We start from the raw sequence: 13633 nt of genomic DNA, 5'->3' as shown, positions 1-13633 counted from the left end.
TAACGAAAGTTGTTTTACAGAGTAATCCTTTGTATCTTCATACCCCAAATGAAAGCACACTCTAAAAACAGAATGACAAGCTGATAACACAGCCACAGTGCATTTATTAGTGAAAATGATTCACTGCTTTTGATGGCAACATAGTAAGGTGTAATAATGTCTACAGTGGTTTATAGCTACTCATGTGTATCTTAGTTGCTTTCTAGTAGTTGTTCCCTAAATCAAGAGCACAAAAGAGATGAGGAGATGGAGTAACTGTATGATTACAAAAGGTTTTAATGGTGTCATTTGGGATAACTGTACTCAAATGACAAGGCCACAAGAGAATGTGTGGCTTAATCCAAAGAACAACTAAGAAAATCTGTCAATGTTCTGTATTTTGCATAGCTTCTTTAAATTAGGTCAGAGTATCTGTATTTCATCTGTGTAATTTGTCAAATTTAGGCTTTTGAGAGCAAATGCTACTGTCTTTCAAATTGCCCAGCTTTTTTGATTGGGGGCAGGAGGTTAGGCTTATTAGGTACAGTATGTGGTGAAACCTCCACTCCTGCTGGAATAAACACAAGCTATTTAGGACTCTGTGAAGAGATGCAAAGTTATGGGGCTTGCACGTGGCACAGTCCTGAGGCATGCTAGTATGGTCTCCCTTGTATTTTAGGGAATCATTCTGAAAGTTGCTGAAGAAATGCTGTTCAGCCTCTCCTTTCTCACTTGACTGTTTGATTCCTATGTCTGCCTGTTATGCTTACTGTGTCAATCTTAGGGAATTCAAGGTGCTTCTGATTTTACATTCATGTGAGCAGCTGGGAAAACAGGAAAATTTCAGGATATCATTCTGGCTCATTTCAGTCCTTTGATGTACAGAGCCTTGGAGTTCTGTGCGCCTGAAGTCTATGTTAAAGCTGTATTATAAAATATATTGGTGAAAAGCTGTAATATTAATGATTTGAAGCACTGAGTTACCTATATGGTGGGATTGCCTGCTGTGGAATGGTTTGCCCTCTGTCATGTTGTAGGACAGCTGCAGAAGTACAGTGTAATTTTGCTGAGGTGTGAAGAGTTCCCAAACTAGTTTGTTCAGATACTATCAATACCAGTTCTCAGCCTACGTGTCATGCTTTGTTTGATAAACAGAAAGAGGTGTGCCCCCATTTTGGTCTCCCCTTCTCTTACTGTGTAACCTCTTCCCACTCAAACTTCTTGCCTTGCCTTATTGCATTCCTTTGCTACTGATTTTTCGCAAAGACCCTAACCTGTGTCACTACACTCTCCTATAAACTAAAATACCCATTTTCTTGGATGCCTCTGTCTTGTTTAGTTTGCTATGGCCCTATTTACACATTCTGATCTTGGAAACTTGGGTTCTGCTCAGTGCTTGGTTCAGGAGTGGAGCAGACTGTAAATCTGGAGGTGTCTCTGTATAAAGCAGCAGGTTGCTATCAGCCAGCTCACTGGTGTTAGATCAGTGGTAAAGAAATCCCTGTGGGTAGTTAGGTGAGGATGTCAGTTTATAGGTACAGCATAAACCAGAACCAGAAAGGAGAGCCTTTTATGGAGTCTGTTAGTTTTGCCCCCACAAAGGGAGAGTTAGGTTGTGGACGATAAATCGGCCTGCAGTACCAAGAACCTAGACAAACCTTTGGCTGGCAACTGCAGCACATAATTCCCTTATTCTCTTTGATCAGTATTTGTCTAATGTCCTCGCTTATATTTACGATCAGTTGTCTTCCTGTGGGTCAGGTGCAACACACCACTTTTGGTGTGCTCAGTCTTCTCTCAGTTCCCCTGTCTACACATACCAGATGCTCTGGGACTGCAGGGCTGCAGTCCTTTCACGAATCCTAACAACTGATCATATAGAATAATGTATTTCATCTTCAAAATAGCGACAAATAGGCTGTTAATACCATGTGTTAGTAACTGCTATGTGGATGCATTGTGTCATTTTAAGAATCTCCCTGAAGGCCACAGTGTATGTCTTAATATCTCTGAACTGCTGGGTCATGTTAAGCTGACTTTGTATCTAACACAAATGAGGCTTCATCAAACTGGAGGGTAACGGTTTCCATTTTGTCTACAAGGGTATTGTGCAGTAAAATACTGTGCCTTCTTGAATGACCTACCCAGAGAGGAAAAAAGAGGAAGCAAAGAGGAGCCTGTAGAACTTACAGATTTTTAAAGCAAAAAGTAAATATTTTTCTTTTATAACCTGTTATGAGTATTAATGAATAATCCTTAAATGCTGAACCACAAGCTCTATAAAGTTTTCATTTAAAGACATGCTTCGTAATCAACCAGAAATACCAGGAGAGCTGGAGAAGGCACTGGTATAAACACTGCCTAGCGCTTCGGTTGCTATTTTCTTTTCTTGTAACTGAACTTAGAATGACTAATTCTTGTTGATCTTTACAGTTACAAGGTGGATTCTTTACCTGCTTTGTACATCAGTTTTTAACAACGTATGTCAAAGCACTCTGCTATGAAAGATTATGAGAATTTAGGAGGGTTTTTTTAAGAGGAAAAAATCTCAACTGAGATTAACTCAATTTGCTGCAACAGAAGTACAGTAGTTTCTGAAACATGCTTATAGCTTAAGCAGATGCATTTGATTTTCATGTTTATTCAGTCTGCTTTTCTTACGTGCCAAATAAAATTTCATTACTGCTATTTCTCTATTTGGAACTTAATTCCGTTACTTCAGGGTGAAGCTGGATGTACCCTAAGACGGCCATTCTAGTTTACGTGCATGCCAGGCCTAAGAGTTTAGTTGCATGTTGCATTTTTATTTGATAGAGAAAACACCTGCAGTTCCTGTCCTGGTTGCTCATTCCTTCCCGTGTCCTAAAGCTTGCCATCCTGTCAGTTGTGTATATATACAGGTGTTCACATTAGTGCTCTGCAAAACTGATTGCCAAAATCGTCTGGGTTAAAAATACCTCTCATTTCCCCTCCCCCTTGGTGTGTGAGTGTGTGTGGGAGGGTAGTTGCAGCTGAAAAAAACATAACATGTAGTTACACCCTGAGAGCCAGTATGTTCTTATTTTAGTCAATGTCAGTTGTAAACATTTCATATGCTGTATTATTCTCTTGCTTAAACTGCTTAAACTAGTGTAGTTTCATTATTTTTCTGCATTTCTACCAAGGATAAGGAATTCTGATCCAGACTAGAATTTGGAAAAGACTCATGGAGGAGCTCCCACTGTTGAGAAGCTTGTTTTTCTTGTACATTTCCAGTATTCTTGCTTAACAGAAGAAAATGAGTGAAGTGCTGATGGGCACAACAGAGCTGCCTCTAGTGTATGTGATTGACAGAAGTAAAATTTATTTTTATCCCTTTTGAGTGATATGACTATGAAACAGGGCACAAAATCATTGAGGAGGGAGCACTGGTTCATAAAATGACAATTGTTGTAAATCATCCCTTTCTGAAAGCTTAGACTTGCGCTACTGTTTTGTGTGTTGCTAAACTTGGTCTATAAGGATGTGTCTTCCCCCTGCTCTACCTTGCTGCCTTAATTGTTTTCACAATTTATACTTTTTTTTAGTACAATATTTGGTGGCTTACTAGTCAGTAATACTTCTTATAAACTGATGCGTGGCTGTGTTTTTTAGGGGGATTTTGTGTTGTGTTTTTTAAGTTGATGTTGAAGCTTGTAGGGAGTGCTTCTGGAGAACTGATAGCTTGCAATGGAAAACTGGAGTTAAATTTCCAATTGTAGAACTCTAATTGTCTTTTTAAGTGCACAAAAGGAAAACTATGACTATTGGGTATTTTGGGTTCTTTGTGAAGATTAAGGCTCCCCTTTCATCCCAAGAAATACATGAACTGCTGCTAATCAGTAGGATAATGAAATTTTAAAATGGTGCTGCAAATGCTTTTTGTTCTTATTTACAGATATTTCTGTGCCATTCTTTATAATACTGTCGTGTTCAGAAAGAGGTAACAGTAACTGTCATGCCAGAATTGAAAAAACAAGAGGTGGTCATTCTTTGTGAGTGAAGGCAGATTATATGACTTGCCTGAGAACACACATGATGTCTGTGGCAATGCTCAAGTCTTTCCTTATGCTATTTAAAGGACTTGATTACTGATCCTGTTTTCGCAGTAGTATTTTTATAAGACCTAGGTCGCGTTGCACTTTCTTAGTACCTTATAACAACTCCTATTGTCTGAACCTGTTTGTTTATGGGCTTACAAACCTAGAATAATAAAGTGGTTTGGATAATTTTGGCACAGGGCTTGTGTTCAGACATTTGATAGTAATTGACCTTCCTTCTGCGGAGAAATCTGGCTCGCTGCACAGCTGCACATACGCATGTGCCAGTACATGGTTGAGTAGTGAACAACTGGTGGGCAAGCGTTACTCCTCCTGAATGTGCAGTCTGATATGGCAAATAGCAAGCAAAATGTACTTTAGGGGCAGTTGTTCTGGATATTATTTAATTATATTCTCCAGTTAGACAGCTTATGTAGAAGCGTAGTTAGCAGCTTAGTAAGGGATGAGCCAGTGTTGTTTTAATACTGAACAGGAGTTTCTGTAAACTAGTCTGTTTTCAGAGATTCAAAACGGCAGACCTTCTGCTTCTCATTGATAAAGGATGACACAGACGCCTGATGTGAGATTGCAGTGGAAGTCTGCAGCTTTATAGAGTTTATAAGCACCGTGTGAATATAGAGCATCTGCTAACTTTTGTGATCCCTCAGTAGTAAACCTGATCTCAGCAGGGAGAGAAGGCAGAAGGCAGCTTCACTAAATTTCTGAAGACTCAGTGGCTTCTCCATTCATGGTAGTGTTAAAAGTCTTAGTAAGTTAAAACAAAGCAGAATTTCTCTCTATGCTAGCTATCCAGAAGACCTCCTTTGACTGTAAAACAAAATTTGTTTGACGCAGTTTTGTTCTTAGCAAACATTGACTTCTTGTTTTGTTTCCCTGTCTCCTTTTAAATGCTTACTGGAACAAATAAACTATTAATACTACTTCTAAAACTGAAGTTAAACTTATTGGCCCATAATTCTTCAGTACTTTTTAACCTTTTATTTGGTCCAGTTTTCTTTACTCTGCATTGCTATTAACTTTGTTAGCAATTTACTCAATTGACTTTACTAAAGAAAAAGCATTTAACACACCTGCCTTTTCAGGGTCGTGGCAGACTTTTGATGTGAACGGCACTGCTTCTCTTAGTCTTTGTATTTTGCCATGACTATCCTATCTAGCATCTTGTCCTCATGTGCTTGTGGTAGTTTTTATGCTCTACCTTAGTAATCTGACCTAGTTTCTGTTTCTTGAATGCTTCTTTCTTATGTTCTATGGTCAGTGAAGGCCTCGTGACTTGGCCAACTTCACTTCTCTACTGTCATTCCTCCCCAGTAGGATTGTTTGGATGTCATAGCTCTTCTATTAAGTAACTAGATTTCCATAACTCCATTTTTTGCCTTGGGCTGCTCCATAACTCTTTTTTGCCTTGCACTTGCCTATTGTGAGACTTGCCTGGGTTTGTTTATCCTCTTGCTTTCTTGAAGCCCCATGTTGAGTTTTTTTGAGCTATTTTCACTCCTTTCCATCTTAAGGATTGTCAGCTGTATTTTTTTCTCTTTTTTTTCCTTTACATCTTTGTATTAGTACTAATTCCTTCAAATTAGTGAGAGCGCTCGTTCAGGTTGGATTCTCTCTGCAATCTTTAATAGGACAAAATAGTTATTGGTAAAAAGTCTAGTAGAATTAATGACATCATTTGTAAAGGTCTTATTAGTGTGCTTTGTATGAGGAACTAATAGGTTATTTTAACACATGACTATAAGGGGGAGGACTTGTGGGTGCAAACTAACATAAATCTACCTTTTTATTGATCATGTCTGAAAATGGTTTGGGTGATTGAGAATGCAAAATATATTGTTTCCACAGTCTTAAGCGTGCTTTTGGGATTTGGTGTTCATTAGATGCATAGTTCTTACTTTAGGTTTCTAGCTTCCTGTTTTTTGAGTGTGTGCGTGTGTGCTGCCGGGGAGGGGTAATGGGAGAGCATGGTGCCAAACTCATTAGAAGTTGATTGTTGTGGAGAGGGACCAAAGAAGCCCGAGTCAGAAGAGAGTTCTGCCTTCTCCATCTCGTACCCAGTTCTTCCCAGGTGGTGTTGATAATTTTGTGCTGGTCTGATCTCTGCGCCTCAGCTCCATTAAACTTAAATTTTGAATGTACAGCTGCTTTTTGTAAATCTCAGTGATGTTGAAAGTAGACAAATTGTCTTCAATATTTTAAGATTTCTTGATTATTGCTGCAAGAGACGCAAGGCTTTCTGTGATGGTGAGAGTTTTAGCACAATGTGCTACTACTGTTCCTAAAGCCGTTAATAACAGTAACTGGTTACGCACAGGACTTGAAGACTTCCAACTCTTGCTGTCCTATGATGTTTTTATTATTATTTCAAAATTTCTGTACCTGTAACTGTTTTATTTCTAAGTTTTGAGTAGCTGGATAATTGCTTTTATTAGGATTGACTTTTTTCTCCGTTGACCTACATTTTTAATACTAATAATGTGTTAGGAAACAAGGAGATCTGTGATCTTGCACATGAATATACAGATAGATGTGGAAAATCTGTGGCTACTACTGTCTGCATTTCATATTTTCTGATGGGAAACAGCAAAAAGAAAGAATCCCAATTAAAGTTTTAAAAAATGTTTGTTACCCTAGTGAAAGGATGGGGAAATGCAGTTTTGATAGCGTTCAGCATAGTGAGCTTTGTATGATGTACAAAATAGTCCTTCCTGAGTATCCTGATCCTTTTAGTGTGTGCATATTTAGAAATTAACCTATACCAATTTTTTGTGGTCTTAACACATATAATAGTACTTAATGATATAATATGGATAATTGTTGTGTATGACTGTATGTAATATATATGAAATCACACGGTGCTTATAAAACTACTTAGTACTAGTCTTAATTGCAATTTTATTCTTCCTTTAATAGATGGATTACTAATAGAGCTGTTCCCTGCCTATGAACCTTCAGCCATTTATTTTTTTTAAAGTCTGAGGAACATAGTCTGTTCCTTGGTAACGGTATGCTTTCCCTCAATTTGAAAATGCTTCCTTGTTGTCTCTGAGGAGATACTGTTTTTGTTTTGTTCCTGTTTTAGTTAATTTTAAGCTGATTGCTATTAGTGAAACTGATAATAGAATGACTTCATTAACATACTGATTTTTTTCATCATGGAGAGGCCTAAAATACATGGCTTCCTGTCTGGATATTTTATCTGATTGTGAGAGAGACTAGATTTATTTTAAAACAAGTATTAATAGTCTACTGATACTCAGGATAAAAGCCATTTAAAAAAAAAAAAAAAAGAAAAGAGCTGATACCCAGAGATGCAATTAATGTCATCCAGTCCAAATTTATGGAAAATAATTGTATGAACATGATGTTCGTACATCATTCATTGTTACATTTGACACGGGAGCATTTTAGTTTGAAGAAACATTTATGCTTCTGCATAATATTCCCCTATTACTGAAGAAAATACTTTTAAAAAATAAAAACCCACACACAAAGCACTAGAAACTATATAATTTTAATGATGATGTTAAATGTTAGTGATGGGTCAAAAGCTCTCAAAGTGATTCAGCATTAAAACAAATTACTTGGGTTATAGAGACAATATTGTTAACAGATTTTAAGACTAGTTTCAGTGTGTAGTGGGGGTGATCGGAGTACGTTTAATTTCATCTGCTAGGAGATGAAATACCTGAGTAACCTACCTGAGGTCTCCTGCATACTTACTTTCTATAATTATAGAGGGAAGGCTGTATTTTACAAGGGGAAAGAAACGAGAGTGGAAGCATAGTGGTTACAAAATAAGAAAAAAGCTGTGTTTTCTACCCTTGTTTCAGACAAATGTCTCATACTGTCAGCTAATTCAATATTGAAAAGCAGGGCAAGACAGTGTGCTTCAGTTCTGTGAGGGAAAGCTGCTGATTTTGTTAACTGGACTTGCACTCCCTCTCAATTGCTTGTTTTTCTTTGGAATATTTCCTGTGCTTTGGGTAAGTTAGTGAGATGTGAGAATATTTTGTTTTGCCTTTTTTATGCTGAACAACTTGTGCTCAAACTTTGTGAGACTGCACTTGAAAAATGCGGTTCTGTGGGATGGGTACTTGAGAGTTTTCTAAGAACCCAAGAAAGATCTTTGGAATAAGATTCTTAGTAATATTTTTAATAATATTCTTTGTTAGGCCTCTTTGGATCGAACATTTTTAGTTGTTTATAATCCTCGTTGATGTTTGAGTCACTGTAAGATGCTTTCTAGTGTTAGAAGTGATAAATACTATGAATGCAATATTCCGGTGCTTGTAAATATTGATAGTTGCAGAAAGTATCATAGTCGTGTTCCTGTCAAAAAGATTAATTTTAATGGGTTATGATTAAAGATGTTTAATTTTTTTAATGGAATGTAGTTATGAAAGATAAAGTTTGAATTGAGCGTTCCGGCTTAGATCCTTTCAAGATTTTAACCCATTTTCTGTGTATGTTATATTTTCAACCACTGAAGATGTGTATAAACCGTGGAATCTGCTTGAAAAAAAAATATTTATGACAGAAAATTATGCTGTAGTCATATTTAGCTGCAAATATGGCTGGGGAAAACTTAAAACTAAGAATTAGCTTTATTTTGTGTGGCTAGTATAATGGGGAATGCCTAGGATGTTGAAAATGGCCATACCTGGGAAACCGAAGGATGTTGTTTATGGCATTTTTCAATTACTGCATTCTGACTTTGTTCCTCTCTTTTTTTTTTTTTTTTAATTTTGTTTTCAGATCTTGAGTCAGATGACTGTGCGTCCATATACATCTTTAATGTAGACCAACCATCATCCTCTGTAAATCAGCCAATTTGTATTCCTCGCCATGGATTGCAGTCTCACTCCTCTCCTCTGTCACCACCTACAAGACTTCAGAGTCATAAGAACTATGAAGGAACTTGTGAGGTACCAGAATCCAAATATAGTCCACTAGGTGGACCCAAACCCTTTGAGTGCCCTAGTATTCAGATTACATCTATTTCACCTAACTGTCATCAAGGGATTGAAACCAATGAAGATGAATTGCACACAAATGGCACAGAAAATGAGTATATGGAAAGGCCTTCACGGGACCATCTCTATCTTCCTCTTGAGCCATCATATAGGGAATCATCCCTTAGTCCAAGCCCTGCCAGCAGCATTTCATCCAGAAGTTGGTTTTCAGATGCTTCCTCTTGTGAATCCATTTCCCACGTTTATGATGATGTAGACTCGGAGCTAAATGAAGCAGCTGCTCGATTTACCCTTGGCTCTCCTTTGGCATCTCCTGGTGGCTCTCCAAGAGGTCCCAGTGATGAATCGTGGCAGCAGCCTTATGGATTTGGGCATGCCTTGTCACCTAGACAGTCTCCCTGTCATTCTCCTAGAACTAGTATTACAGATGAAAATTGGCTAAGCCCTAGACCAACATCAAGGCCCTCATCAAGACCTACATCCCCCTGTGGGAAACGGCGACACTCCAGTGCTGAAATTTGCTATGCTGGTTCTCTCTCTCCTCACCATTCTCCAACTCCATCACCCGGCCATTCTCCCAGAGGAAGCATAACAGAAGACACGTGGCTAAACACTTCCATCCATAACGTACAAGGCCTTAATTCTGGCCTTTCACCATTTCAGTGTTGTACAGAGACTGATATCCCTCTAAAAACAAGAAAGACCTCAGAGGATCAGACTGCCACTTTATCTGGAAAAATAGATATCTGTCCTGAAGAACAGGGTAACTTATCGTCATCCCTTGAAACTGCAGTAGATGACTGCTCTGGATCTCAGCACACCTTGAAAAAAGATTTGCCCGGAGACCAATTTCTTTCTGTTCCTTCGCACTTTACTTGGAACAAACCAAAGCCTGGTCATACTCCTATATTTCGGTAAGTGATTAGAAAGTCCTTCCCTCCCATTTTTACCCTCCTGTGCATCTAAAATAGACATATAAATGTGCTTATATTTCAGTGATGCATTAAGACTTCTTAAAGAAAATTTCTTGTAGGCAGGTAGACGATAGAATTAGGAAAAAACATGTTGAGATACTAAATACTCACCTTTTTCTTCTTCTAAAAATACAGTAGAGGCATCATAACATAGGATTAGTTTTATTTGCATATGTGCACAATGTGCGCAGAACCCAGCTGAATCAAATGCCTGCAGATTTTGTGCATGCTTTGCAGTTCATCTTATCTGAGTGGTTAACATCTTAATATAGCTAAAGAAACCTGACTTACATGATTTTTATAAAACTGAGAGATCAGAAAAAAGGTGGTGAGTTTATTTGCTTTTGTTTTTACTTGCTTCTTTGGGTTGATAGAATTCTAGAAATAAAATAGAGAAAAAAAATTGCATGCCATACTGAAAATCATTCAGAAAGATTCTGGGCTGTAGTTCCAAGGGTATTTCCACCATTGTGGTGCTGAGTTAACTAGCTTTTTTCCTTTTGTAGTCCTGTCATGTGCTAGCAGGATGATTTGTGGAGGCTCAGAAAAGGGAACTAGTTCAGTTGGGAGAAAAATTCACCCTCCTTCCCATTCTGTTACTTTTAAGATGGAGCAGTTCTGTGATCTTTCCAACCATCTAGCTTCTGGAATCACTTTGCCAGTACAATGCAGTGGGTGGCGTAGAAATGAGAACTCCTTAAGCAGTGTTGCTGCTGGATGGACAGATACTGTGATTACTCAGCTCAAGTTATCCATTTCATTCCTGAACTTTTTTCTTGCTCTACTAGGTTTTAAAAATAAGGGGTAGGAAGGTACTGGGAGGAAGAAGCCGCAGGTGTTTTTTGTGTGAACATTTTGTAAGAAAGGTACATTAAATTAATAACAGTAAAGCACAATTGGCCATATAAAAGACTTGTTATAGGTTTAAATGTCATGGCATGTGCTTCCATACTAGTCTGTATTGATTCTAAAATAGCTTTGATTAAAATAGTATCATTCTGTCCACAGGCAATGCTTAAGGTTTGCTCTTCAAGGATGTAGAGTGTGAATTCCTCTTTCTTACTGAGAGCGGGGTTGGGGGGCAAGAGAGTGTAGGATTCTCTACATATATGCTTTATTTTGAAAAAGGCAAAGCTTAAATGCTACAAGTTAATGACAAAATATAATGTTCTTCTCATTGCAAAGTCATCTTTGCAAAACAGTTGTTTTCGCACTCTGTATTTTTAATTTTAGAAAGAATGACTTAGAAAATATTCATGGTTTTAATATTTTCCTCCCACTACCACCTCTTCTCTCGAAGTAAGCAAAGCAAAATAAAGAAATGTTTCTGACCAAGCTTCAGAGATGTCCTGTAGGAAGCTCTTTATTCCTGGCTCTCAGTTTTAAATTCTTAGCAGAAAACTGGAATTAACTATTGCGCAGTAAGCCAAGCTTACTGAAGAGGTGTTCATTTTGGGGACCTCCCTCAAAAGCACAACATTGAAAAGTGGATGCTGGCTTTCATGGCAACATGCTAGTTTTTATGTAATTCCCCTTTCTAGTGGCTTTTTCCAAATTCAGGTATCATTCTTGCATCATTTTAATGTCTTGATGTATTATTTCCTGATGACTTGTCAGATGAACAAGCCTGTTGAAAAAAATGTTTTGGAATACCTATTCTCATTCTCTGTTGGGTACGTTAATATTCTCAGGGGTGTCTATCTTGTGGAATATAGAAGCACTCAGAGATCTTTTAAAGATTGCTGTAGCTCACCCTTTCCACGCACATTTTAGGCAGAGAGTTAATGGAGAAAATTCAACTGTAACTTTTACTATTGAGTACCTAAGAAGGAAGTTATGAGCACAAATGGGTGGAATATAAACCAATACTTTCAGGGTACAGTGACGCATCCTTAAAACAAATGGAAGATAAGTGAATTACAGCTTTAAGAGCTTCCCAAAGGGTAACTTCTAATGGATACTATCAAATAGACTTTAGTTCTAACAATGAACTTTTCAGTTTTACTGCTGAATATATTCCTATGTGTTGATATGCCAGTGTCACACAGAAGGCTCATTTTTATTAATACAAAACCTCTGTTAATTTTAAAACTAAATTTTGTATTCTTTAGAAGTTGTCAACTAGCTTAGATTGTTAATATCTTAAATATATGTAATAATGCTTATTTGGCCATTTTGTCATTGTTGCATAATCGTATAACCAGATTTTAATTTATCCTCTCTTCAGAAATGTATTGATTTTAGTGAGAAGTGATTTTTTTCTTTTTCTTTTTTTTCTTTCTGCTTAGCTGTTTATGAATGTGAAGTTTAACACTAAAGATGCAAAGCAGCTAGCTGGAAAATTCTGTTTTATCAGATCTGAAACTACTGTGTTGTCAGATACGTTAACTATCTTGAAGTTGGTTTTGTTGGTTTTTTTTTTAAATTCTGTTGCGGTCTGCTCATCTGTTGATAAAAGGTGTTCAGTCTGTTACTAGAATCTTTTCATTCTAACTAAAGCAATGATAACTATTTTTCCGTAATGGTCTGTTTTGGGATTGTATTATATTTATGCAGGATACTTTGCAGTCCTAACTTGACATTTTTGTTTGCTCCCAGGCTAACATAGTTCATAAAAGGTGAGCCCTATGGGGTAAAAGCACATGAACATATAGGCATGTGGCAAGGTAGGGTGTAGATCTATGGTTCTTTTGTGGGATGACCAAAATAGTTATAAAAATAGATATTCAGTTAAACCTGCTTCCTCTTGTAGTAGGGAGAACTGAGCAGAACTGAATAAAAAAAAAAAAATCCATTTTGCTGTTTTCATTAAGAAGTAAAAATATTTTTTTAAATGTCAGAATTTATTCAGAAGCTGGCACTGAAGAGCTTTTCTAACTATAAAATGGGCAAATAGTCAGAAGACAATAAAGACTACACCTATTCACATGTGAACTAAATAAAAATATTAAGCTGTATACAGTTGCTGCCAAAAATGTAGTCTGACTATTGAATTAGTGGAAATGGCTGCAGTGGCAGCTGTATCCTCAGTGAAATGCTGAATTACTTAGCAGCTGTAGCCTATTTCATGGGTGCTATGAGAGCTTGCGTCTTCAGTATGTTAAAACATTTCATTCTATCATATAATATTTTATAATTTTAATCCTTATAAAGTAGGGGAGCCAAGTTGACACTTTTGTTTCATGAATAAAAATGAAATGCAAGAACACCTGCTGTTTCTTAAATAATTTCTGACAGTGACCAAAAATGGACACCTTATTTGTCACAAAGAGTTAGATGTTAATTGCAATTTATATCTTTATTACATATTATATATAGTAATATATTAATTGTAATTTAATCCAAGCCAACAACTAGGAAGAGGGAGAAAACGAGGGGAAAGGGAAAAAAACCCTTGTGTGTTGAAATAAAGACAGTTTAATAGAACCAATAACAGAAAATAATAATAATAATGACACGAGTCACTCTCACTGCCCAGTGAATTGGCGCCTTCCCAAGCAGCGATCGTGAGTACCCACTCCCTGGCTCACCCTGTTTTTATACTGAGCATGATGTCTATGGTAAGGAGTATTCCTTTGGCCATTCCATCGTTCTGTCTAGGCTTCTTCTCAGCCTCTATGGGAAG

General features: G+C 37.3%; 1 protein-coding gene across 2 annotated transcripts in view; it reads left to right on the top strand.

Moving 5' to 3' along the window:
- NFATC3 (nuclear factor of activated T cells 3) overlaps positions 1 to 13633 on the top strand; it is a 77267-nt gene that overhangs the window by 8155 nt on the left and 55479 nt on the right. For both annotated transcript variants that reach the window (XM_054198286.1, XM_054198285.1), the window contains exon 2: positions 8817 to 9948. In XM_054198286.1, coding sequence (XP_054054261.1) covers positions 8817 to 9948 — 1132 coding nt within the window. The remainder of the gene's footprint in view (positions 1 to 8816; positions 9949 to 13633) is intronic.

Source organism: Rissa tridactyla, chromosome 4, assembly GCF_028500815.1.
Source record: "Rissa tridactyla isolate bRisTri1 chromosome 4, bRisTri1.patW.cur.20221130, whole genome shotgun sequence".
NCBI lineage: Eukaryota > Metazoa > Chordata > Aves > Charadriiformes > Laridae > Rissa > Rissa tridactyla.
The sequence above is the reverse complement of the archived record's forward strand: the minus strand, read 5'-3'. Positions and strand labels throughout refer to the sequence as shown.